The sequence below is a fragment of the Thamnophis elegans genome, chromosome 6 (assembly GCF_009769535.1).
Source record: "Thamnophis elegans isolate rThaEle1 chromosome 6, rThaEle1.pri, whole genome shotgun sequence".
NCBI classification, from domain to species: Eukaryota; Metazoa; Chordata; class Lepidosauria; order Squamata; family Colubridae; genus Thamnophis; species Thamnophis elegans.
In genome coordinates this window covers 36,721,146-36,748,151 of record NC_045546.1, presented here as the reverse complement: position 1 = coordinate 36,748,151, position 27,006 = coordinate 36,721,146, and the positions used below count along the sequence as shown (strand labels likewise).

The 27,006-nt window shown below is 36.3% G+C and overlaps 2 protein-coding genes across 2 annotated transcripts in view; one reads left to right on the top strand and one right to left on the bottom strand.

Moving 5' to 3' along the window:
- Nucleotides 1–446: 446 nt before the first annotated feature.
- Nucleotides 447–21,361, bottom strand: ZNF654 (zinc finger protein 654). Its single transcript, XM_032219519.1, has 9 exons — nt 21,175–21,361; nt 14,419–14,564; nt 12,777–12,858; nt 9,290–9,425; nt 8,132–8,334; nt 7,532–7,671; nt 6,158–6,299; nt 2,945–5,216; nt 447–2,038 (listed from the first exon to the last, which is right to left on the bottom strand). Exons 1-9 carry the CDS (start codon nt 21,304–21,306, stop codon nt 2,031–2,033), a joined length of 3,261 nt encoding a protein of 1,086 aa, XP_032075410.1. The 5' UTR covers nt 21,307–21,361; the 3' UTR covers nt 447–2,030.
- A 486-nt stretch (nt 21,362–21,847) lies between these two features.
- Nucleotides 21,848–27,006, top strand: part of CGGBP1 (CGG triplet repeat binding protein 1) — an 11,944-nt gene continuing 6,785 nt past the window's right edge. Inside the window, exon 1 of the mRNA XM_032219472.1 lies at nt 21,848–22,084. The gene's annotated coding sequence lies outside the window, so the exon portion shown is untranslated. The remainder of the gene's footprint in view (nt 22,085–27,006) is intronic.

Here is a 27,006-nt window from a genome sequence, read left to right as displayed (position 1 = left end):
GAAGACTGAGATTTGCAAATAACTCCCATTTAATAATATAAAGTATTAAAATATTTTAATAAAATCTCCTATATAGTAAGATGTACAAATATATTACAAAATATATGTTTTTGGATTTTAATTATCTCAAAAGTAGATAACTTAGGTACCATATTTGTGCAATTTTGCATGACTTACAAAAGTAAATTGAAAAAGGTCTGTTCAGTTATAATTCAAATTGTTTCAACAGTAGCCTTTGATACTTAGCATAGTCAAGCACAGCTTAATCTGTGTAGTTATTAAAAATATCATTTGGTGTCTAGATATCAGGATTGACCTAAAAGTGGTTAGAAATATAATTATATTTTAAGCATATCTGTGTTCAAAGTTTCATACTTGTTTCTTGAGAAAAAAATGTCCTTAGTCTTTATGAATAAAATGATTTTTTTTTAAATCTACTCACTTACCTGAGAGTAAGTACCATTAAACTCAATGGGACTGACTTTGGAGTAGAAATGTGTAGGATTACATTGAAAATATAGCTCAAAAGGTCAAATAATTTCCATTTTTTAAAAAATTGTAATCCCTTTGCAAATATTTTCAAACTCCAGTGATCTACAAGAAAGATCTTAATTTTTATTATGAAAAAGTTATTTTTCATAATAGATATTTATACACCATTGTTTTTAGAGAAAGGGATATCTTGGATATTTTGGGATTAAAATACTCTGCTTTTGTATGTGTACTATTTTAAGAATAAGGATTTTAAAGCTTAACTTTGCAAGGCACAGTGCAAATAATTTTATTGGTACTCTGAACTAAAACAATTTATTTTTACTGATTAAGTTTGCCATGGGATTTTATATGTATGCTCACTTCAAAAATTATTCAGAAATGCTTTGAACTTCATTATCTTGTACTTGCATAGAAGCCTGACAGAAAGACTGCTTAATGAATAATAGATTCTATGCTCAAATTACTTCCAATTTATTTTTATAGCATGCACTTGCCATGATAGCATTTGAATGGATTTCTTAAGAATGCAATTGTTTCATAAAGAAAATTAAGTGCAACTTTTCAATGTTGATGCAATAGGAATATAGTGTTGTATCCATAATGTCTTAATGTCAATTTAAATCAAGTGTGGCCCTTTTTAATTCATTTTCAATACAAAAGTAGATTTTAACAGGTGTAACTCATACAGACAATCTTAAAAAGTTTATGCTTAAAATTTATACACCAGCTGAATTCAGTTAAATTCTAACCATATGAATTTACTATTGAGCCTAAAACTGCTTTTTGATATCAAATATTGTAGCTGTGTGGATTAGCTAGTTCTTGTTAGGAGTGAATTCTATTTATACATTCATCATGATCAGGTCTTGAAAAACTTTGGTGCATTTGAATGCAGTTTAAGTAGGTGAATTTGGAAATATCAAAGACATACTTTAGCCCTTATTGTATGCCTTAAAACATTTATTAAGATACACTGCCCAGCACTGTTTTTTTCTTACATTCATCAGTTCCATTTCCAAGGTACAAAATATACCATTGCAAGAAGAGTCAACCTCTATACATGGATCTATTTTTAATTGATCCAATTTTAATGCACAGCAACATTGAATGTGACTCAAACTAGTTTTATCATACAGAATGGCTTCCTTTGAACATACAGATTCAGAAAGAGGCATGTCCCATAGGCATTTTTCTCTGGAACAATTGTTTTCAGTCAGCATGAAATCTTTTCGGTATACAGCCACCCAGTGAATTTACCTAAGAGTAGAACTATGCAAGAACTTGTGGCTTTTAGGTAACTGGTACTTTGGGGGTTTAAACAAAGTTTGCTTGTTTTCTGGATACTAATACTGCACGGCTCCTACTATCACTTAGTTGTGACCCGTGTGCTTTAATTCTCTGAAAGATCATGATTTTCTTTAGTAATTTTAGACTTCTTTATAATTAAGGCCAAGAAGGGAAAAGCAGGTAGATGCAGAATATTGTAGTGTTCCATCACTACTCCTCAAATGGAGAAGTCTTCATACATCATTTGCTCAGGCACCTGCAAAAAAAATTAAGTTGATTAGTCCTTTGGAATTTAGTATCATACTGAGATTCAGTCATTTATTTTTCCTAAACAAAAGTGAGATCAAACAAACTAAATGTTTTTTTAGAGAATATAGATGATAGCTACCATATTTTTCCCAGTATAAGACGCACATTTGTTCCCCCCCCCCCCAAAAAAAAGAGGATGAAAATCTGGGTGCGTCTTATACTCTGAATACAGCATTTTTGGCCTACTGATACTCTGCCCCCTTTCAAAAATGGACGTGCAAAGGGTTTGGGAGGCTTGAAAAATGCTCCTGGGAGCTGGGGAGGGCAAAAATTAGCAAAAAACTGGCGTTTTTTCTCATTTTTGCCCCCCTCCCCAGCCCCAAGGACCACTCTACAAGCCTCCCAAAGCTCTGCATGTCTTTTTTTTTTTTTTTTTTTTGCCAAAAATGAGGCGTGCAGAGAGCTTGGGAGGCCTACAGAGTACAAAAACGTGTTGTTTTTTTAATTACTTCAAAATCATGGTGTGTCTTAAACTCCAGTGTGTCTTATAGTCTGAAAAATACAGTAGTTACCTTTTTTTTCTGAAGACTTCATGAAAACATTGAAACACTGTAGAGTAAGCTTCATAATTTTACCTGGTCAAGTAATTTCAACAATGTTACGCAGTTAAGTGCTGTCAAAACTAGCAAAAATTCTATTACCTGTAATGTAATGCTTTTTCATAATACTACTGGGCTAAGGCAACACTAGATGCTACTATTTAACATTATATGTAATATAATTTTATTACATTTTTTACTTTTTTTAATTCTTTGCCTACCAGTGTTTGTATCCATTTGTTTAAATTTCTTGTTTAACATTTTATTGCTGTACAAATACCTAAAATTATACCTAGTAAAATTGTAAAACTTACTTTCATCATCTGAATCGAATCCAAAAAGTGTCCTACACTTCTTTTGTGCAAGATGACGCTGAAGTGCTTCTGAGTTACAGTAGGTGGTCAAACATTTGCTGCATCTTAGTCTTTCTGATTTGCTACACGTTTTGCCTTGCTCTGAATGTGCATCTACTTTATCAGTCAAAGTTTTTCTTCGTTTTGGCATGCTAATATATCGTTCATCAAGGTAACTCGGAGGCAATGGTCTAATATAAGGCTTTGTTAAAATTAAGCCGTACGATGTATTTTCTGTTATCTGATTTGGTTTAGAAAGTGTCTGAGAATCCACGAGAGTAGTGTCTGATATATCTGTACAGTTCTGCAGAACAGGTAGAATAGATCCATTTGCTGTCCTAGTATTGGCACTCGTTGTTTCCAAATCAGCATCCAATGTGGCTGTTGTTTGTTCCAATTCACCATGCCCATTGACTAGCTGATCATTAAGTTTACAGCTTTCTAAATTTGGCTCTACTTCTTCAGGTACCTTTTGGTCTATTAAGTTCACAACTGTGATAGCACTACCATATGCATTTTCATTCCCATTCTGGATTAGATTATTTACTTTTTTCTCAGTCTGGATATAAGTCTTTGGTTCTAGAGAATCTTTCCTTGCTTTCCAAGTGGGAATTGGCAAGTCCATTATAGGCTCCTTTTCACCACCATTATCTGCTATTTCTTGAATAGCACACTCAGATTCCAAAACAATTGAAGAAATATTTTCACTGACTTCAGAAGGATTTGCTATGTTTAAGTAATGTTGAGCTTCATGCTCATATAACAATGAAATGTCATCAAAAAGTTTACAACACTCTGCAAAGTTACACTGAGCTTTAAACTCAGTATGACTTTTCATATGTTCTGCAAGCTCAGTAGACAGCTTAAATCTCTGATTACAGTTAAAATGCAAACAGAAATATACATTTGGATAAACATGTTGTTTCAGATGATCAATAAAATGATGGGAATCCAAAAATTTTCTCTGACAAAATCTACATTTTCCATTATTCCATTTCATTATATGCTCTTGCACATTCAGATCAGTAGGATGAGCCTTGCGTGCATGCTTATTCAGAAACCGTATTTTTTTAAAGACTCTAATACATCCATCTGCAGGACACTTGAAATTACTTGTGTGATCTAAATCATTTTGAGGACAGAGTGCACCATTTACTTTGTGAAGTATAGGGAGTTCTCTATTCAGGCTGGTTTCTGGTGATTCTTCTTTCATTTCCACCTCAGGAATATTATTTGAATCATTATCACAACTACCATTTTCAACAACATCATCCTGGCTACTAACATGATTTTTGGTTACATCCAGTGCAAGTTCAGAATTCTGCATCTCCTGATTAGTACTTGGAATGACTAGCTCCACTTCATTTTCTTTAGTACTGTCCAAGTCCCCATTTTGAAGGGGGACATCAACACTAGAACAGTTCATTTCATTTACAATAAGAGTTCCTTTATCAACAGAAGTTGCAGTCAGATGATGCAGTGTCATTTTCTTGATGTGATTCTTTAAGTGCTTAAGCATTATACTTTTTTGTCTGAATTTTCTACAACACATTACACATGAGAAACTGCCCTTCTTCTGATGAGCCTGGGCATGCCTCACAATATGGCCACCAACAAATTCTCTGTTACATAATATGCAACGATGTTTTGGTACATTGTGATCAGTTTTAGATGAATTAAGAACTACATGGTTCTTTTTGCAATTACCATCATTTTCCAATTGTGCTTCAGAAGTATCTTCATGGCCTAGTTCTCCATTGTTTATCTCAGATATACAAGATTGATCACTCCGCAGTGCTCGACGTGTCTTTGATGTATTTGCAGAAGAAAGCTCACGTGGACGTTCAGTCAGTTCAACTGAGGCTTTATCTCTTAGCAGTGCTAAACAGTTCTGTTTGATCATCAAAAAATTCCAAAATTCTGGATCAAAAAACAATCCTTTTTTCAAAATTGGGAGCAACTCAAAACGTACACGATTCTGAACTGAACTTATCTGTTCATTGTAGTCTTCATCTGTACATTTATATAGCTGTTCAATAGTATAATAGGACTCCATGGTGCGCTCAATAAAAAATATAGAAAGAGCACATATTCGCACTATTTCTAAGTCACTTGGCAAAAAGTGAGCAATGGTTTTGTATATCAAACATTTCATTTTTGGATCATCATGAAGATCTAGCTGAAGAGCACTTCCACAGATCTCTACACAAATCTGTAGACCTTCCTTGCCAATCTGTGAGAAAGAAAGGAAAGGTAGAATAAATTCAGAATACTGAAGAGTCTCTGCATTTCCTTCCGCAGAGCTCATATCTCAAAATTATAGCTGTGATACAAGAAATGGTTCCAAAGATACAATTCCCAGCATCCTTAGGGAGAAACTGGATATAAAACAAAAAAATCCAAACCCTAATATACAGGAGAATTGGTGAAAAGTAAATATTCTTAAAAGTATTGCATTATGTCAGTGTAGAAAAGAGAAAATATTGCAAAAAAATTAAAAGGTACATTCATTTTAAACTTATCATTGTACATTATATTTTCCTATAACAGTAAGTTCACTCAGTTGAGTCAAACCAGTTCATGAATGGAAGCTCTTTCAATTCTAGAAAACTAAATTTTGATCAATTTTTCTAAATAGTTAAAGCAAGTGCAACATATAATTATATCTTTTAAAATACAAGGACAAAGAATTTGTTGTAATTCTTAAAAGTAATTTAATTACTAAATTAAGGTTCAGCCAAGAGCATAAACAAGTACTCCTTTTCAAAAGATTAAAATAACGCAAAGGCTTGCAAAGTTGTTTTGGAAAGTGCTCGAAATGCCTCCACATCAATGTATCTAGAAAAATGGCAATTCACGAATACACAAATTGAAAAATTAGAAGCAGTTTCCAAAGCATCTGCATGAGCCCTATAAAAAGATTACTATTTCAATGTTCCTGTGTGCTGCAGATCCCTATATACAGCATATTTTATTCTTGCCCTATAATAAAACTTCAAAACCTAAACTTCGTAAGTACGGGTAGGGTACTATTTGCTGTTCTCCTATTCTAGATATGCAAATAAAATATTTAGATAGTATCAATGAATTATTTTAACTATATAATAACATAACATGCAATATTTAATATTGGTACTTTTAAAACACATATCTGAGGCAAATGCTATTACTTACTTCATCCCTAATGACTTTCATGAAAGGGAAAATAACTTGTAAATTTGTAGCTATCCTTAAAAGATGGTAGCATTGATCTACAAATACTTGCTTTGATGGGTTAGATCTAAGTTGCAGTTTACTCCAAATAAAGATCAGCTCCCTGTAAAACAAAATGAAGCTTATTATTTTAGGAACCAAGATACCAATCATATGCTATTTATCATGTTAATATCTATGGTAGATATAATTCAGAGTTATAAAAATAATGACATAATTTGTGTCATTTGCATAATGGTACTATTATGCAAATCAACTTGGAAATGCACTCTCCAATTCAATGGCCATTTATTAAAACCAGCCACATCCCACATCCTCCAATTAGTGTATTAAAATAAATTTTCACTGTATGCAAATTCTACATATGGATGTATGTAATATTATCAATATATTTATATTATTCAAAAAGCTATTTGAGAGAAGTCATAAATAAGTGGTTGAGCCTAGTTTGTCTGCAGACCAGATTTCCAGCATCTATAAATGTAACAGGAAATCTCCAAATCTCTAGAGCAGTGATTGCGAACCTTTTGGGCACCAAATGCCAAAAAGAGTGTGTGTGTGCTTGTTAGGGCTGCAACCCGGAAGAGGAGCTGCCCAGAGGGCATGCGTGCACTGGAAAATGAACTTCTGTTTTCTGCAAGCTAGTCTTCCAGTTACTTTGTGCGCGTACACATGCAACGATCAGCTGGCTGGTGCACATGCTCATGCTGGAAGACCAGCTCTTCCAGTTCTGGTACTGCTGCACAAACGAAGGCCAGCTGATTGTCATGCACATGCGCACCAAAAACCCAAAACAGGAACGGGTGACGCTGTGCGTGCCAGGCGACATGGCTTCGCATGCCACTTCAGGTTCGCCATCATGGCTCTAGAGCCTTTACCAATCTATGTGACATTTTTAGGTAGTCAGCTTAAGTATAGGCATTTTTGCATTCTCTTAGCTAATTCTCAATTTTTGAATTTTTTTAACAATTAAAATGTAAGGTATAGTTTGTACAGATTAATGAAATTTTGATCAAGTTTCATAAAAGCACTAGCCATAAATGAGAAGTTGTAAGAAATTAACTTAGAAAAAAATAAGTTATTTTCTAATTGTCAGTTAAGTAAATCAATAAGATTATCCAATATTTTAAGCAATTTATAACAATACAAAAATATCCAATACTTAGTTTTCACTAATATATTGAATTGATAGATTTTACAGTCAATGAAATTACATTGAAGCACTCTTTATTCTTAATAATTAATTAGGTGTTGACCATTCCTTTATAATTTACTCGTAATTTATTTTTATTATAACACTAGTGTAAAGCAGTATTATTGAAAGAAAAGATTTACCAGATGCAATACATATCCCCTTTTTTGAGCTGTGGAATAAGAAACAATTCACAAAGATTCAATGCTACAGCAATCTTCCCTTCTTTTGCAATGTTGCAGATGATTTCAATGCCATTCTTGCAGTCAGTCCTCAGCAAATGCTATGCAATCAAAATGAGATAACTCAGGCAAGTGTAGTAAGAAATAGGCTAAACTTTTACAATAATTGGAATTCCTAGCTCCTATTACTAGTTCTATTACCCAATATAGGAAGCTAATAACACAAGGGAGAAGAGAAATATATACAATAAAAAGAATTTATATAGGGCATATTTGTTTTTTATTAATTTAAACAGAATAGTGTTACTTCTATTTTTCATAACCAAATTTCCCATTACACTACTTGTTACTTGGCAATCTTAGAACAGGGTTAATGAAATGCTAATACTAGGAAATAGTTGTCCAATATTCAAAAAATATATACAGAGTTGTGATTTATCTATATAGTCATAATAGAGGAATATTTTTTTTAAAAAAAACAGGCGTTTATTTTGCTTAACGTGATTTCTATCGCTTTATCAAGATGTATCATAAAACTGCATTAAAGCTGACAAACTGTACCTCTTGGAATAGGTGATCTTCTAGCGGAGACATATAAAGACACATGAAAAATGCTTGATGGAAGTAAAGATCTTTGCTAATATTAGGATGATTCATGCAAGCTTTGATAAGAGCCATTGCCTCTGGGATGCGTTCACAGGCAATAAGATATCTGGCACGTAATTCAAAGAACAGTGGATTTTCAGAGCTTAAATATTTGTTGACTGGTAAAAGAAAACAAATAATTCAGTTATAAAATATTAACAGTAGGTTATATAAAATCACGTTTACAAAATATTGGAAACATTATATTAAACTTATTAAAATTAAAAAGTGGATAATCTATGTAGGCTTTCTTTTAAAAACAGATAAGAAAATGTGGCCAGTATAAAATTACTATGACACCAATGTAAAAAAATGCAGATTATTATCTTCCTTTTGTTGCTGCCTCCCCTGCCCCAACTGAGTGAGGCCATAAATTTAAGATGTTTCTTTCTGACTAAGGACTGGGGAATTTCAAGGACATATCCTAAAGATAGCCATTTCACCCATTATAACTCCTACAACTTCCTTCCAAAATGGAAACATGTAAATCCAAATGTAAAGAAGTGCAATCTTCTTTTACAATAATAACAAATAGCATTTCTTTAACACTGCTCCAAAATATGGACAAATAATTTAATCCCTGAAACTATTTATTTAAGACCATAAATACTTTAAATTAGAATGCTGTTCAGTGAGTTCATAATATATTCCTATGAAAGTAACACAGCATTGTAGAACATATCTGCAGTTTCAATAAAATGATTTATTATGTGCCATCAGGTCAGTTTGACTCTTGGCAAGCTGATAAATTTTGTCCATGATGTAACAAGATGCACACATAAAATTATTCTTTAATCCTGTGCCCATCTCAGGACCAATAACTATAAAATCAATGCAAATTGTTTTCCATGCATAAGAAATAATCTCAAAATCCATAATATATTGTACAATAAATTTTCTTATCTTTCAGCCCAACTTTAGTCTCTACTTGAATTAGTTCTATTCTGTTATTAAGAAATACATTAGAACATTCACTGCCTGGAAACAATTATAAAGAAATGAAATAAAAATTGCCTATATTTAACATTAATTTAAATTTTGCTATTTTCAATACATATGGAAAATGATTTGTACCTAATTCCTGAGAAGCTGATCTTCCTTTAAGAACAGCTTGTAATACAGGATCCTCCCAAGGTCCACCGTCTCTGGTAATTCGAGTCACCAATTCTAAGTTAACATTTTTGTATCTGCTGAGTCGATTCTGGCAATCCTATGGAGGAATAAATAGTGAACATTCAAGTACTTAGAATGTACCTGGGAATGTATCAGTACACTGCATATACTTCTTAGTTAACCTAAAGCAAAGATTTCACCATTTTTAGCATAAAGTTAGGGGCTACAACAGCACTAATTGCATATTTGCCAAAATGTACCAAAACTGACTGCACCATACTTTTTTTATTACTTGTCCCAAAGGAAATGTTTTAAAAATGAAAAGTTGAGGAGAGTTAAGTACCTTGTTTCCCCGAAAATATGACATGTCCTGATGATAGGGCCATGCCACATTTTTCGGGTGGGCAAAAATATAAGACCTCCCCCAAAAATAAGCCTCCTGGACAACCATCCCCTCCGTCCAGGCAGAACACCGCTCACCAACCTAGCAGTATCCCAAATGTGTCAAGCCGTGGAAACCGTGGAGGAGGGGCGCAAAGGTGATCGTGTTGCTTAGAACCTTCGGGATACCACTAGGTTGGTGAGTGGCGCAGTACCCAGCTGGAGAGGGGGGGTTAACGGTGGCTGCTCTCTTTTGTGCAGGCTCCGAAATAGCCGGGTACAACCTCAGGGGTGAACGGCTGTGTTGTGCTGTCGCAGCAGCACAACACAGCAGCCATGAAGCCACCACAAGCAGCCACCCAGCAAACTCCCTTTCCAGCCGGGCACAACACCATTCACTGACCTAGGGGTATCGCCAAGCTGCGTGAGCGCCTGTTCGCCATCGCCCGGCTCCTGCAGCTTGGCACCTTTAAAATGCCAGTGACTGGTGCTCTGCACGGCTGGAGAGGAGGTTGCGGCTTTCCGCTCCCACTTGCGCGCCTCAAAGCCTCACAATGCTCTGGCCCAGCTCTCCCTGCAGAGCCAGAGCACCTTCGCTGCCTCCACCATCCCAGCATGGCACCAAGTCTTCCAGCAGTAGCCGTTCTGAGCGTACGCTCTATGGTTATACGCTCTGGGAGTACACTCTACCGGCTCACAACCATAGAGCGTACACCCAGAGCAGCCACTGCCGGAAGACTCGGTTTGGAAGCCGCCGAAAAAGCTATGCTGGGATAGCGGCGGCAGCGGAGGTGCTCTGGCTCTGGCGATACCCCAAGGTCAGTGAATGGTGCTGTACCCGGCTTGAAAGGGGGTTTGTCGGGTGGCTGCTTGTGAGCGTGGTCACTTCATGGCTGCTGGGTTACGCTGCTGCGACAGCACAACACAACCGTTCATCTCTGAGACTATACCTGGCTCTTTGGGAGCCCGCTCGCAAGAGAGCAGCTGCCCGGCAACCCCAAAACAATGAGCCCTCCCCTGATAATAAGGCCCAACCCATATTTTGTGGGTCAAAAGAAAATAAGACCCTATCTTATTTTCTTGGAAACACAGTAAGAATTCAGTAAAATGAACAGAACTGAAAATGTAACTGATGAACTAATTTGAAATATAATTATTATCTGTTCACAATAATACAAAGTCACAGTTGCCATTCTTTAGCTGGTGTTGGCCTTCATATTGATCAACGTCTTCTTAAAAACTTAGGATGTCATTATGTACATTTGCAGTTCCATGCAACATGACCTTTTACAATTGACAGATAGAAATTTTGTCAACTCACAGATTTTGTAAGTGCTGTCCAAGTATTTTTGGTAGGGCACCCAGTGTGTTAATAACCACTGAGATCACAATGGCTAATTTATGCTATCATCTTTCAAATTTTGATTTTAGATTTTGATACTTTGTGATGTCTCCCATTTTTTTTTCTATTCCACTACCCTCTGCTATTGCCACATCAATTAGCCACACTTTCTTGTTTTCCACCCAAAATTTTCCTCCTTTCTTCCTTCTCTTTCCAGCAGGCAAATAAATGACCACTGCTGGGTGAGGAAAGGAGACACTGGCTGGGTGACCGTCACAGAACATGAAAACAAAGATAACATGACTGCACCAGCACAGAGGCAGTCAGCAGCATGAAGCACAACTTCCCCAAAATTGATTCCCTTAGACACATCCTGTATATGTTAGCCATTTACCTTACCTTGCTTCAAAAACTATTGCCCTATAACACACCATTTCATCCAGTTTAAGTCCATAACAATGAGAGTTTTAGTAGTATATAGATATCACAAATAAGCAATACTTAAAAAATAGTGTATTAGGCGCTAAGCCAAGAGCTACTGAAAATTTCAACAGGGGAAATATATTGGAAATATATAGGAAAAAATGTTTATGAATTTAATTGGCAAGGATTATGTAGCTTTGCTCCTTATTAATTAACATTTTCTCAACTGCCATTAAAAATTTACGGAACCTCTACAGAGGGCAAGGAAGAGAGATGGTCTGATACAATAACAGACTTTAAAGTCATAAACTGATTCCTACATGAATTTGATATTAACAATTAATTATGTTATTTATATACAATTCACAGCCTTATGCATTGACTCAGAATTTCATACTTAAATTTTAAGTTATTTAGAAACTGAATTTTTGTTTTTGATAACGTTCCTTATCCAGGTAGTCCGTGACGCCACAGCAACTGGATCCAAAACTTCCTGTCACTAAGTAGTACCATCAGAAAACATGATCACATTGCTTGGCAATAGCAATCCCTGCAATCCCATTTACTGTTGTTAACTCAATCCCATGGTCTTTAGGCAAGGCAATTTCCTGCTGCTTCAAGGTCAATGGGGGAAGCCAGCAGGAAGTTGCAATTCCCACACCCGCAGGCTAACAGCTTCTGCTGGATCAGGGAAGAAGAAAAGGGATAGGTGTTGTGGGGATGGATCAGAAAGGGTACACAATAGATATGACACAGTGTGTGTAAAGGTCTGCGAAAAGTGCCACATGAGTAGGGGTGGGTGGGTGGGTGGGTGAAGGTGTAGGAGGGGTTGCACTAGAGACACTAAATGAGCCAAGAAGGAGATGTGAGGGCTTGTGATAAGCACTGCATAGGTCAGGGAATGTGCACAGGGCTGTCCAAGTGACCAGTGCAGTGCAAGTTCAAAGAGGCTGGGGGAGGATGCACAAGTAGGAGAGTTACCCCAACAACTTGCAGTCTTCCCTGCTGGCTTCCCCTTTGACTTTCTGGAGATGGAAGATTGCAAATGGCACTCATGACCATTGGGCACTTGGAAACCAGTTATAAATATGAATGGATTGCCAAGCATTCAGATCACAATCATGTGACCAAGGGGGTGCTGGAAGAGTTGGAACTTTGCGAATCAGCTATATAACTACCATTCATTCAGTGCTTTCAAAGCTTTGAATGGTCACTAAACGAACGATCATAAATCAAGGATTACTTGTAAATTCGTAGCATTATGCTTGTTAAGACTTAATTATTTGAACACTAGCAAATTACCTGGATTGATCCAAGAATGTCTTTTAAAGGATCTTCATAGAATTCATCTTTTCCAAAGAATAGCAACAGTTCGAAAAAGCTCCTATAAATCAAAGCAACTTGAAGTTAAAAAAAATAAGCAGAGCAAGCATATTATGTCACAGGTTTCAATAAAGATTTTTAAGTGAAGGAGCAATGTTGACAAAGCCCTGTGGATTCTCAATCAGGCAAGCTCATTTAATTGTACTACAGCATAGAAAGTTATTGACAGAGTAAAATATTGGAGTAATATTCTTCCTAATACAATGTTGAAGTAGTATGTTATATTATATATTAGTGGACTTTTAGTGTATTATAGAGTCTATGCAAACCTCCATATCATAGAATTGAAGAAATACTTTATTAAGGACCACTATAACCTAAACATTCTAATCCAATTGATGATTATAGATTCAAGGGGATTTAAATGATGAACCAACAGTTGGTGCTAATTCTTCTATCTCCAAACAGAAGGCAAGTTTTTTTCAGTAAACACCACATTTTCAGTTTTTGTTCACATGCATATTATTCCACATCATTATGAGACAATGGATTGTTCTCAAAATCCATGTCAGATTAAACAAAAAAAAAGCAGTCTAATGAAACTGAACTTTAAGTCCCAGTCTACAACTGTTGGCGTGCTAAAATTAAAATTGTTGTTAATCAGAACTGAACCTCTATATGTATGAGGGTGCTTATTTCTGATACCCTGAAGTTTTAGATATTTGTTGTTCAGCATTTTTGTGATGATCCTTTACTAGAGCTTGCAAGTCTAGTGCCTTAAATGAAATTATCAAATCTTTTCCACAAGATTTGAGATATTTCGCGGTAATTTATGTATAAGTGTCCAAACAATTATTTCCCATTTTTGTAGAAACAATTAGATAAAAAGGCAGCTTGATGATAATACCATACTAGGTATGGTGAGTGCAAATAATTGCAACCTATTACATTTTTATATTGGGGAATTGCTTTGGCAAGATTTGCCTAAATATAGATATGCAGTTTTCCCTTTGACTTGCCTAAAAATGAAGGATGATGATACCCAACAGCAACCTGCCCTTCACTAGATAATAATGCTTGCCTCCAGTCAGATTCCAAATATGTATTCTGCACTGGCCTAAATATGCATTTTGCACTGGCCAATGCACTATTTGATATATATCCAAGAGAGTCTGGATTGAGTTTCCTATATTTCAAACTAATATCGGAGCCTATATAAAGATAGACTTGTTTGAATAAATGATTAAAACTTTTTTTTTTCAATTTGAAAATGTTTTGTTGACATAGCATACAAATTATTTCATGTCTTATATTTTATTTTCTCAATTGTAACATCATCTACAACTTTATTTTAAATATGGTAATTATTCCTATCCTATAAATAAATGTTTAAACAAAGATATCTTAGTTTGGAGCAATGTTCTTTATAAAGCCCGTATGTCCATCAGTATATTCCACACAAATTCTTAAACAGTTCTCACATTTTATACATTTGGAAAACTATGACAATGGTCTTATTCCCAAAGCTTAAAAAATTATCCTTGAAGATTAATTTTTCAAATTATCCTATACCATCCAGAAAGTTAAAGAGTTTACAATAGGAAGAGCATGGTCTACTTACAAGGCTAGGCTACTTAGCACATATTGTACATGTTCACATTCATCTGGAAAAGATACACATGCAGATGTGAAACAACAGAGAGCTGTTTGGAGTACTTGAAGCTGTGGCAGAGGAACCTGCCATCTTCCAGCATAATCTTCAACAACCTGTTTGCAGAGAAAACAGTACACATGAAACTTGATCTGAAACACCATATAAGTAGGAATATAGCATTATATTCTACAGCTAAGCAATTTTTCTTTTCAATCTCACTAAACAATACAACTATAAAATCAAGTACAAAGTTATTGAAATAAGAAAAGCAATCTGATGAATCAAGATTAACCATAATTTATGACTTGAAACTACATAAGTAAGCTTTTTTCATATTAAAAAAACCTAAGATTTTGAGTCTTAATTCCATAATTGCTTTTATAGCTTTAAAAAAACAAGCATATAGTATGTAAATAAATCATACAATTATCACTCACAATGGAGAAACATAGTATTGCAAGAGGGTAGGATGTTCAACAGTATACAAGGAAATAAATCAATTTATTATCTATTTCATTTTTGACCATTTATCCTAACATTTCTCTATCATTACCCATATATAATGCATCCCACTCCCGGCTCATCAACTTTTTAACCTTAATTGTATTATCAGTTGAAAGTCTGTTTCCTATGTATATGTATATGTATTCAATTCCTCCAAGATTAGCTGTCAAATTCTGGCTTCCAGCTTTGTTTAAAAAGTGAACAAGATGTTCAGTATTATACCTTAATAATTCTTAAAGGGGTGTATTTAAGTATGTCTTACACAGAGTTAGCATGCAAGAACTTTTTCAATAAACAGGAATTTATTATTTATAGTCATTTTTATATGATTATATTTCAGGATTTATAATCAACAGAATTTTTATTTCACTCCAGAACTATCACATTCAAAGTAACAGAAAACAAGTTCCAAAATGTTAGACGGACTGTGTACAAGAACAGTAACCTGTTTTATATTAGTAACTTAAAACATCTCGTTATGAAGCAGATTATCATACTTCCATCATTTTGACTTTCGAAATGTTACATTCTGAAATTGTCTTTGGATGACAGTGATTGATTTATTTACAAAAAAGCTAAATTTAATTGTCTAATAAGAAGTAATGGTAACTTTTAAATCAGCTGATTTCCTTAAAAAATAAATATATAGTATTTATACAGATACACCAATTAAATGTTGTGGCAGAAAGGCTGTACATCATATTTATATGTAGAGAAAATATAAATACATAAGATTATTTGAACCAGTATTTAATGAAGTTATATAAATAGAACTATTTACACTAAATAAAACTACATGAAAGAAAGTTTTAAAGCAGTGTTTCTCAACCTTGGGGACTTTAAGTCCTGTGGACTTCAACTCCCAGAATTCCCCAGCCAGCTATGTTATGCTGGCTGGGGAATTCTGGGAGTTGAAGTCCACAGGACTTAAAGTCCCCAAGGTTGAGAAACACTGTTTTAAAGCCTGATCTCTAGGATACCTTCTTAAACTATATACAAAATCATGTAACTTAAAGAACTGCTATTTCAGTAAATACTAAAACACTCTAAGAGTGATTTCCAAAAAGGGAAACCTACTTGACTTTTAATTCCAATAGATTCTCAGAGAGAGAAAAGGAATCTTTGATACATCTAACAAAAGTACTGCAAAGGTAGTTCCTTACAATCTGCTTCTACAAATAGTCCCCACTTACCAATTGCTTTCTTAACAACTATTCAAAGTTACAGCAACATTGAAAAAGGAGCTTTATGACTAGTCTCAAAGTTGCAATCTCTGCAGCATCCTGCAATCACATGATCACAATTCAGATGCTTGGCAACCAGCATGCATTTATAATAGTCACAATATATGGAAGTAACTTGATCACAATTTACAATCTTCACAGCCAGTTTCCAACAAATAAAGTCAATGTCAGAAGACATAAGTTATAGTCACATGATGTTGCATTTAACCACAGGTGATTTGCTTAATGACTGCAGGCAGAAGTGATATCATAAGTTGGCACAGTCTCATATTTATGAACATGTTGCTTAGCAATTGAATTGCCATTCCCATTTGCAATGGCTGAATGAGGATTTACTAGCCTTATTTTTCCCCCAAGAAAACAGTTCATGCTATAGAAATGTATTTCTACTTTTGTTAAAAGGGGAAAAAAAGTAGCACCATTCCATGTCTGAGAAATAATAGAAAACTTACAATTCAAAACATTCATAATTTAAGAGGCCTGTTAGCCCTCTGGTTTACAAATAAAACATAGCATCTACTCAGAAACAAGTACTCCGTACAATTGCTGTAAGGATTTTTGCCTCAGTATCAACATGCTACTAGCTATTATGATTGATTGCACAGTTAGCCAGATGTTTAGATTAGATCCAGCATTTTAATCCAACTATTGAGCCCTTCCCAAAAACCTGGGATAAGTAGAAATTGTTGCTTGATGGTATTAAAGGTATTGTCACAGTTTGTAAGCTGGTCCAAGTGAAGCTGCCTATTGCAACTGAATGATAGTTTTCAATGTTGATGATGTTCAAATGGTGCTCCAGATGTTTTTGAATTTTTATTAATTATCATTATTAGGGTCAGTGGCAGTCAACTACAGGTTTAGACTGGTTTTGGCATTTTAATCCATCTATCAAATCATAGTTTATCCCTTTTTAAAAATATATTTGATGAACTCAAGTTGGTAAATATATTTAAACATATTTAATACTCCTGCTTCCTATTTTCCTACAATTACTGTGTAAGGTATGCTATTCTGAGAAAGTTATCCAGTTTATGCCTAAGAAAGGCCTAGAACTCATCATCTCCCAATATATTGGTATTTGGGGGGGGCTGCAAAGAAAAATACCCATAAAAGTATGATTTAAGTATCAAATTTTATTTTAAAAAAGTTAAGTGTCCCAAAATTAAAAACCAGCTCCTAATCATAATCATATGATTAATTATCATTAATCAATGTGATATTTGCTACATAGCATTGAATTCAATACATAAATCAAAGCTTGGAGTATGTACTTACACTGTAACCAAACCAAACAGTATATAACTATAAATCACAAGAAATAAAAGAAATACTGCTTGTGCTTTCCCTGTGTGTAAAAAGATCAATTCAACTGGAAAAGCCGTCAAATGTCAATAAATGTATATAACATCAGACTTCACTCCAACGTGCTGATAATTACACCTGTTTCTCCCATTGAAATGTCTAAATGAAATATTACATTTATTTTTACACCCCGTTATAGTGAAAAATTGGAATGTCATATCTTCACCTTCAAACCATTAAAAAACTACGTATTCATAAGATTACAGTATGAGTACACTTATTATGTCAATTCAAAGTTAGCAAGTCAGTCACATGAAATGCTCTCCATATTTTTTAAAATGCACCTTACTTTGGAAGGTAAAACACCCTGATTAGAGAGGCACATCACTGTCAAATTAAAAACAAATGATTAATATAAAATAGGAAGATCAGACAGGTAGTTATATCTAACACACAAATCTAAATACATTATCTGTATGTAGACACAAAATCAGTTTGCTAAATAAACAACAATGGTTGATTATTACACTTTTTGCTAAGTCAAGTTGAAAAACACATTATGATTATGAGTAATAAATTAACTCATAATCTTAATTATTAAATTAAATCTTAATTATTAATTTTTTGTTTTGCTGACACCAAAATATAACCGATTTTGGATAGCTCTATATTATTTTTTAATCACTATCACACTGATTTCAAAACTGTGATACATGATTTGTAGGAACTGGCTTTTGACTCTTTTCTCGGGATAAACTGATATACTATAGAGTAATCGGGATCTCAAAACAAATTTTAAAAGCCTGTTGTAAGAAAAATGTGCTAGAAATGCTTCAGCTCATTTATAGGATTAAATATGATTTTTAAAAATAATTTTCTGCAGTAAAATAAAAATATTATCTGAATAATAACTTAGTGGTATTATTTACGTTTATGTTTACAGCATATATTGACTTACATTTTAAATATAGACATATCTCATCTATGCATCTCATGACACTAAAACAGCCCAAAATTACTTCTAATTTTAACACATCAAAAACTTTAATAGATTTTAGACTACAGTACATTTTATTCAACAAAAAAATTTCAGACTTACTAAATTACATTGCATTTATATACTAAAAACTTAGACATGCAATTAAATTAATGCTTCATTTACATTATTCTATAAATGTTCCAGTTAGGAAGAAAATTATTACACATATTAATCCTATTCTGAGGCAAGACTCAATAATTTCAGATATAAATATTCCACTGAATTATGCCTACAGCATGGAAACTGATGCTTGGACAAAGAAAATGGGTACTCCATGTTCTACTTATAACCAAAAGATTCTTCAGTATTAGAAAGAAAAATATATGCCCCAATTCATTAAACACTTTGCAGTTTGTTATTAGCAAGTCATCAATAAATGACTTATCAAGATAGATTTATAATTATAATAAAATATAGTTACCATTCATTAAAAGTGATGTAGAACTTTTATATTTATATGAAAATTTATTAATATGTACTCTGTATGAAATCATTCTTTTTCAAAATGTTTGTTTTGAATTCAATTAAGAGACTTTTTTAAAAAGCCAGGAACAGAGAACTGGAATGAAGTCTTTATATTGGTGGCATGGAAAATGTAACAATACTATTGTTTTCAAACCTGTTTTTACACAGGATTTTATTTGTGGATTTTTATGTGTATTTCCTATTCTGGATATAGAAAAGCATCCAGTATATGGCCACAGAGGTAAGCTTCTATCAGATATATACATTAATATTAATAATTCTCAGAAGTATTATAGAAATATACTTTAACATATGAAACATATTTAATATATTATTTCTAAATCAAAAGTCAATATGAACCACACATCAAGTTACATCATAATTCTCTTCATTTTGTGTAAATGTGATACAGTAAAGGAATCCAGACACTGAGGTATTTCAATCATATTTTATGGCATAGCTTTGTGTGAATATAGTAAACTGTGGTTTATTTCATAAACAATGGCTAAATGATTAATTTGATATATGAATCCAGCCACCGCTTTAGTACAATTTTATTTGAATAACAAAGCAAATGTATTCACTAAAAAAAAACACAAAACAATTGTATTTAATCAGACTTATTTTCAGGTAAGGATAGGATTCCACCTAAATAATGTAGAAATGCACAAGGCTAGCATAAAATGAAAAATCATGTTTAGACAAGTTCACTTATATTCTAAGTCTCTCAAACATAAACAATTAAACACAATTTAAAAATCATGACAAAGCAATGATATAATCAGAAGATTCTTCATACATCACACATGCCAAACACTTAAACATGTGGCTTTTTTCTGAATATGTTAATTCAGGTAAATGTGCATGATCTTAATTTTCATTTGGGCCTTTATTCCAACCCCACTACAGAACTATCTTTAAATTTCCCAAGCCATGTTGGGATGAAGTAGAACATATAGAATTCAAGATCATGGGATCTTATAAAAGAAAATGCCAGCAAAGTAATACATGGCAGGGTTAGAATGAAGTGGTAAACTTAAGTCAACACACCTGTAACAACCCATCCAGATCTTCCCTCCAGCTTCCATCCCATCAAAAAAAGATATGCACTGGCAAAATATCTTCCGTAGGTTCTTAATGGGAAACTAAACAACTACCGGTAATAGCAATAAGGCAGCAACGAGGTAATGAACTCCCATTCAAAACAGTGGGGTGTTTTCTCAGCACCCCTTATTCATGCTCACCAAATGCAAAGTTTTACGACAAGGAGGCGGTGGTCTGGGAAGAACTGACCCCCCCACACACCAAACCCCTTTAAAAAACTAGCTTTTTCTTATTGCCTCAACATCCATGCAAACGACCAGCTGTCTGCAAGGAATTATGCATCCTTCCATTCCCCACTATCCTGTCAGAGCTGAAGAAGCTTCTTGGATAAGAAGCGAAACATCTTCACAGAAAAAAAAACAAGGAAGTCCAGTTGCCTCCTGAAAAAAGCACTTCTGAGACAACCATGAAATGGATGACTGAGAATCTCCACAGACTTTTAACGTCAATTAAAAAAAAAATCCGAGAGGGCCACCAACTCGTGGAGCTTCGGAACGGACCCCTCCCCACACTCCCCTCACCCAGGTAACAGCAAATGGAGCGGCCCGCGGGAGGACGAGGGGGGAGGCCATTTGCTGCACCTCAGAACCCCTAATCCCGTCAGACCGTGAGGTAAAAGGAAAGGGCCAGGGCCAGTTTCCAAGCCACCCAGGGTGACAGTGACAAGGACAAAATGAGAGAGAGCGCTCGAGGAGCGGAAAACTGACGTCGCGAAAAATCAACTCCCCCCTCACGGACAGCCGCCTGCTCGACCACGGGCGACTTCCTACCGCTCTCCCTAGAAGGGGGCGAAGGAAGAGAAAAGGCAGAAATGAAAGAAAACCGGGTTCCTTCGCCTCGACCGGAGAAAGGGGGAAGCGCCTCCGGGTAGACTCGCCCTCTTATTTATTTTTTCTCCCTACAGCCGCTAGCTCTGCAAAAGGCCGAAACAGAGGGAGGGAGGGGAGCCTCCGACATTTTCGCCGCAGAAAGATCGGTCCGAAATTCCTTGGCGTCCATCGCTCTGCTGTCTTCGTCCCGCAAGTCCCGGAGTGTCAGTCTACGGGGGCGGGACTAGCCACTCACCTGGCAGAAGCGGTAGCAATAATACTGGCTGCTCAGGGCAGGAGACAATCCGGCGGGAAGGTGCGGCTCATTAATGGCCTTCAGTTCCTCGCCGAGTCTCTCCGATTCCTGGTCACTCTCGTCTTCCGCCATGCTGCTCTGGCCGCCCTGCGCGTACCGAGTCCCAGCTCGCTCCCCCGCCCCGATCTGCCGGATGACCCGCCCTCTCGGCCGCGTACTTCAATTCCGGCACCGCCCCCCGCGGTGCCTTGTTAGTGGTGTGCGTGCTTGTCAGTCAAGCGCCGATCCCTCATCCTCTGACCTACAGAACCTTCATTCCAGCGAACCCCGGTGGTTGAGCCCCCGATTGGCCGAGCTGGATTCCCTGTTCGAAGCTGAACTTTCGGCAGCACTTTTTGATTGGTGGAGAGTGTTATCGATAAAATGAGCTAAGCCCCGCCTTTACCCTTGTCGATTGGGCCCACATTTCATCCTTCAAAGTAAACATCTCCGCCCACTCCTTGCCAGTGGGCCACAATAGCGGTACAACTTCCGTTCTTTCCTTCACATGAGTGGTGGAAAGCTTTGTCACTCTCTTCCTCGTGAGCCACCCAGAACGGCGCTCACTTTTTCTACCCTCGCAAGAAGTGACTCGCTTGTAGCAACGCCTTCATTGGAAGAGGTGTTGCTAGGGGGTTACATCCCGCCTTCCTCGACGAACCAAAGAGAGGAAACAAGTCAATTCAGCCCTACCATCCGCCGCCGCCCCCCCCTCTCCCCGCGCGCGCCTCCGTGCGCCTGTCTGTCTGGCAGGCGGCTCCGCCAAGTCTGACCCACGCCATCGCGGAGTTTTTTGGGGGGCAAGCACGGGAGCAGATCGGAGGTTTGGTCTCGGTCAATGTGGGAGCCGAACTCCGCGCTGTCAGGATCGGTAAGGACGGGTCGGAGAGAGACGTTTTTCGTTGCATCAAGTGCAGCACTGTAACCCACCTTCTCTTCTCCCCCCCACCCCCCGCATTCCCCCAGGCGGGGAAGAAATACGAGTCTCGGTTGTGTGGAACGAGATTGATGGGAAGGGAAGGAGACTCAGTCGGGGTTGGGGGAGAGAGAGGGGTTTGGAGGAATGTCAGAAAGGGGGAGGGGGCTCAGAAAATTTCAGGTGATGGAGAAAAAAAGCCTTTGCAGAGTCGATGGAGAGGGCTCTCCTTTAAAAGGAGGGGAGGGACGGCAGAGTGTCTGCTGGGGACACAGCTTGAAAGACGTTGCACCTGGTGGGAGGGACGTTTTCTGTGAATATAGTGGGCATTTCTGAGCCAGCCAACTGTACAGCTGACCAGGGTTTATAGAGACTTGGGGGGTGGGGAATAAGTTTGCCACCTTGAAAGTATTTACATGGGAGAGGATTCATCTGATTTTGGAATAGCTGAGGGTTTGGGGGTTTTGTTGTTGTTAGTTGCGAAGTCGTGTCTGACCCATCCTATGGACAAGATTCCTCCAGGCCAGTGGGTCTCAATCTTCCTAATGCCACGACCCTTTAATACAGCTCCTCATGTTGTGACCCCCAACCATAAAAATATTTTCTGTTTTCCGTATTTTTTTGAAAATAAGTGTTTTCCAATGGTCTTAGGCGACCCCTGTGAAAGGGTCGTTTGACTCCCCAAAGGGATCGCGACCCATAGGTTGAGAACCACTGCTCCAGGCCTTCCTGTCCTCTACCATCCTCTGGAGTCCATTTAAGCTCACGCGGACTGCTTCAGTGACTCCATCCAGCCACCTCATTCTCTGTCATCCCCTTCTTCTTTTGCCCTCCATCTTTCCCAGCATTAGGCTCTTCTCCAGTGAGCCCTTCTCTTTGGTGGCCAAAGTATTTGAGTTTCATCTTCAGAATCTGGCCTTCTAAAGAGCAACCAGTGTTGATCTTCTTTAAGACTGAACGGTTTGATCGCCTTGCAGTCCAAGGGACTCGCAGGAGTCTTCTCCAGCACCATAGTTCAAAGGCCTCAACTCTTTGGCGTTTAGCCTTTCTATGGTCCAACTTTCATAGCCATACATTGCAACAGGGAAAACCATAGCCTTGACTATACACACTTTTGTTGACCGATCCTTAAATATACAGGAAAAATAGAGATGCAATTCTGAGACCGTTCCCAGTAGATAACAGTGCGGGACAGAATAGGTATGTATTCTGGCAAGTATTCCCACTGTCTTCAATTTTACTTCTGCCCAAGGGAATGTGCATAGGACTGCATCCCTGAATGCTCTTATTAAGCATAAGAGCCATTCAAGAGAGCCCCACTTACTCCTGAGCAAATATGCTTGAGTATGTGTTCTGAGGCTGCAATACTGAATTTCAGATTATTAATAATTTGATTATCAATATTAATGTTACATAACAGAATAAAGAATAAGAGTTGGAAGGGACCTTGGAGGTTTTCTAGACCAACCCCCTGCTCAAGCAGGAAACCCTACACTATCTCAGACAAATGGTTGTTCAATCTCTTCTTAAAAATCTTAGGTGGAGCATTCACAAACTTCTGGAGGCAAGTCGTTCCACTGATTAATTGTTCTAATTGTCAGGAAATTTCTCCTTAGTTCTATGTTGCTGCTCTCCTTGATTATTTTCCATCTGTTGCTTCTTGTCCTGCCTTCAGGAGCTTTGGGGAATAGGTTGAACACTGTCTTTGTGGCAGTCCTTTAGATACTGGAACACTGCTAGTCCTTCTTATCAATTAAACTAGACATACCCAGTTCCTGAAATTGTTCATATGTTTTAGCTTTTAGTCCCTAATCATCTTTATTGCTCTTCTCTGCACTCTTTCTAGAATATCAACTTTTATACTGTGACCAAAATTAAATGCCAATTGTTTATTTCATTAGATGCCACTAATTGTTTCTAGCCCCAGATTAATTTTGAGAAGTAATCCTTATTGTTACTCATATATTGCAAAATAAAAATAGGTATGGTATATGATTTGCTATTATCCCACACTGTTCAAACAAGAAGCTGTGTTATTGTCAAATACACAAACCGAGAAGAACGGTTTTCTACTGATCCTACCTTTGAGTTTGAGTTTGAGTTTATTAACATTTATAGGCCGCCCTTTTCCCTGAGGGGACTCAGGGCGGCTTACATAAAAACAGGAAAGGGGAATACAAACAATGACATAGACACACATAGAGTAAAAATAATGAGCAACATTCATTCATCATTCGGGAGGGGCGGCTATCTTTGTCCCCAGGCCTGACGGGCTAGCCAGGTCTTAAGGGCTATGCGGAAGGCCTGGACGGTGGTGAGAGTACGAATCTCCACGGGGAGCTCGTTCCAAAGGGTCGGAGCTACTACTGAAAAGGCTCTCCTTGTAGTTGCCAGCCGGTACTGGCTGGCAGATGGAATTCGGAGGAGGCCCAATCTATGAGATCTAATTGGTCGCAGGGAGGTAATTGGCAGAAGGCGGAAGGCAGAACCTTATACTTTGCTCTTCTTGAGTGTATCATGTTGAGTAGTAAAGCTTATAGGACTTCCACTTGTGTTTGCTTAAACCATAGTTCACCTTTAGCCACAATTCACATACTTTGCAGGTAGGGATCTTGATGAAGCTTGGAACTTAACTGCACAGGGGACTCAATTTTAATTCAAAAGAAAGTTGAATGAATCCTATCTGAAGTATAGCTCATTCTAGCCAGGCAAATGTGGGATCCGCCAGATACACCAAGTTAAAATAGCTTTTTTATGCCTGACAGGTGAAATAAATTTTACACATTATAATTGATCTTGTGCACATTGTAGCGTAAACATTGTATAACATTCTGGAATATCATTCTTGAACATGTATAAAACAGATTTGTTACATTTTGGGAATAAGTGTTTGGGCTATCAAAGTATATACTGCAAAACCTAGAAGAAGTGTGACAAAGTTTGGTTTTTCACTTTAAAATTAAATTGCTTTAGGTAATTTGCATAATTAATATCCATGCATTTAATAAATTTTCCCCTTTGTTACATTAAAAAAACACAGATTTTGGAGAAACTGTCCTTCAAGTGCTTGGATGCCATTGGTTGGGTATCCCTAATCTTTCTGATTTTAACTGACAATAAAATATAACCTCAAGTTGACTGACCATTAAAAAAAAAACCTATCCTGAATCATCAGAGAACCTTATACTTTCCACAGATCAAGTAACTTCTTTACCATGTTTTTTTTTAATGGTCCAGTTTTTGTGTTGTTTTGCTACAAAATCTTGATTTGTCAAATCACAAAGTTTAAATAGAAGCATGCTTTAATTTGTAAGATTATGTATTTGTGTTAAGTATATATTCCCCAAATATCAAGTAATTAACACATCAAATTTAGAAAATATGGTTTTCAAACATCTACAAAGAGATGGGGAAGAGATAGGGAAAGAAAATGGGAGTGCTAAAAAAGCATTTGACCTCAGTTTTAAATTAGGGACAAGAATCACATTCTGGGCTGCCGGGAAAAATAAATGATTAGATTAATATCATATTTATCTATAGTTGATATTGCCACAGTGGTTGCATTCTGAAAAAAGTTCTTCAGAATTTAGGAAGAGATGAGACAGATACATAATCTTCAGGTGGTTTCAGTTGTTTCAAGTTTATGATCACAAATTTGATAATAAATACCAGAAATGATAAGAGCTTCTGCATAGTTAAATATTCTGAACTTTCTTAAATCACTTTAGGTGTACTAAAATCGATTTTTTTAATACCTGCGCTAAACTATTTGAGCTAAGAAGAGCTTATCTTCTCTGATTCCTGCCTAAAAGCTAGCCATAAAAAGTTCATTAGGAAAATTAGATTATCTCTAAAATTTGGCAAGTAAGTACTGCTATTGAGAAACTAGAAACTAAAACACATATTCACTTTGGGCATGATTTTTTTCCTTCTTAATATTATTATAATAGTATCAAAGCACCATTTGTTGGTAGTCTACGTCAGTTGGACATGCAGCTGCTAATGGATCAAGAATCAGTATAAGGCTTTAGAGATCTCCATTACTACTAGAAAGGCACATTGTTTCAACCTTCCTAATTCATCAGTTAACCTTTCTTTTCCCTTTCGACAAGGTTTTCAACAAACCAAATTGTTTTATCTTGTTCCATTAATGCAATAATTTTTAAACTAGTTTTTTGTCTGGGCCATTTAAACCTAAATCATTAAATATTTTAATTTGAAGTTAACAATTTAAAATATAGATAGTTTATAAAATAAAATGTTGAAATATTCCATTAATTTTTATAGGTAACAAAATTTAGTGATGGTGATTCTGTGGAAAACATGCTAGAATTCTAGCTCATAAAAGTATTTTTTTTAAATTGACAGCAACAATTGTGTAATAAATCAGAAGCTAATCTGACAATGTTTTAGCTGCGGTGAATTTCTAGTACTAATTTTCAAAAAGAAGAAGAGCGAATTAGGTTTCCAAAGCAATCAAAAGTGTCTGCTTGGTATTTTACTATGAGGCTGAAATTTGATCTGACAGCTGAGTGGACTTAAGCTGATACTGTATGAAGACTCCTTTTTCAACACTTTGTCATGCTTTCATCTTTGTCCAGAATAGGTGTGCTCTTCCTCCAAAGTTTTTTCAGTGAGGGTCTTTTATCTTTTTTTAAAATCTAATAAAAGTGATTTCTAAAACAACATATACACAATTGCAAAAAAAAAAGCTTCTCAATAAATTCTGTGAAACATAGGGACAAAACAGTAAGAAAAAGATCCCTATTCATCTTAATTTTTCTAGGCTGTATGTCTTTGCTGGATGTCAGCAAACAGTACAATAATAATAACCTCTCTGTTAGGATTTATTTATACTGTGTTTCTGAACAGAAATG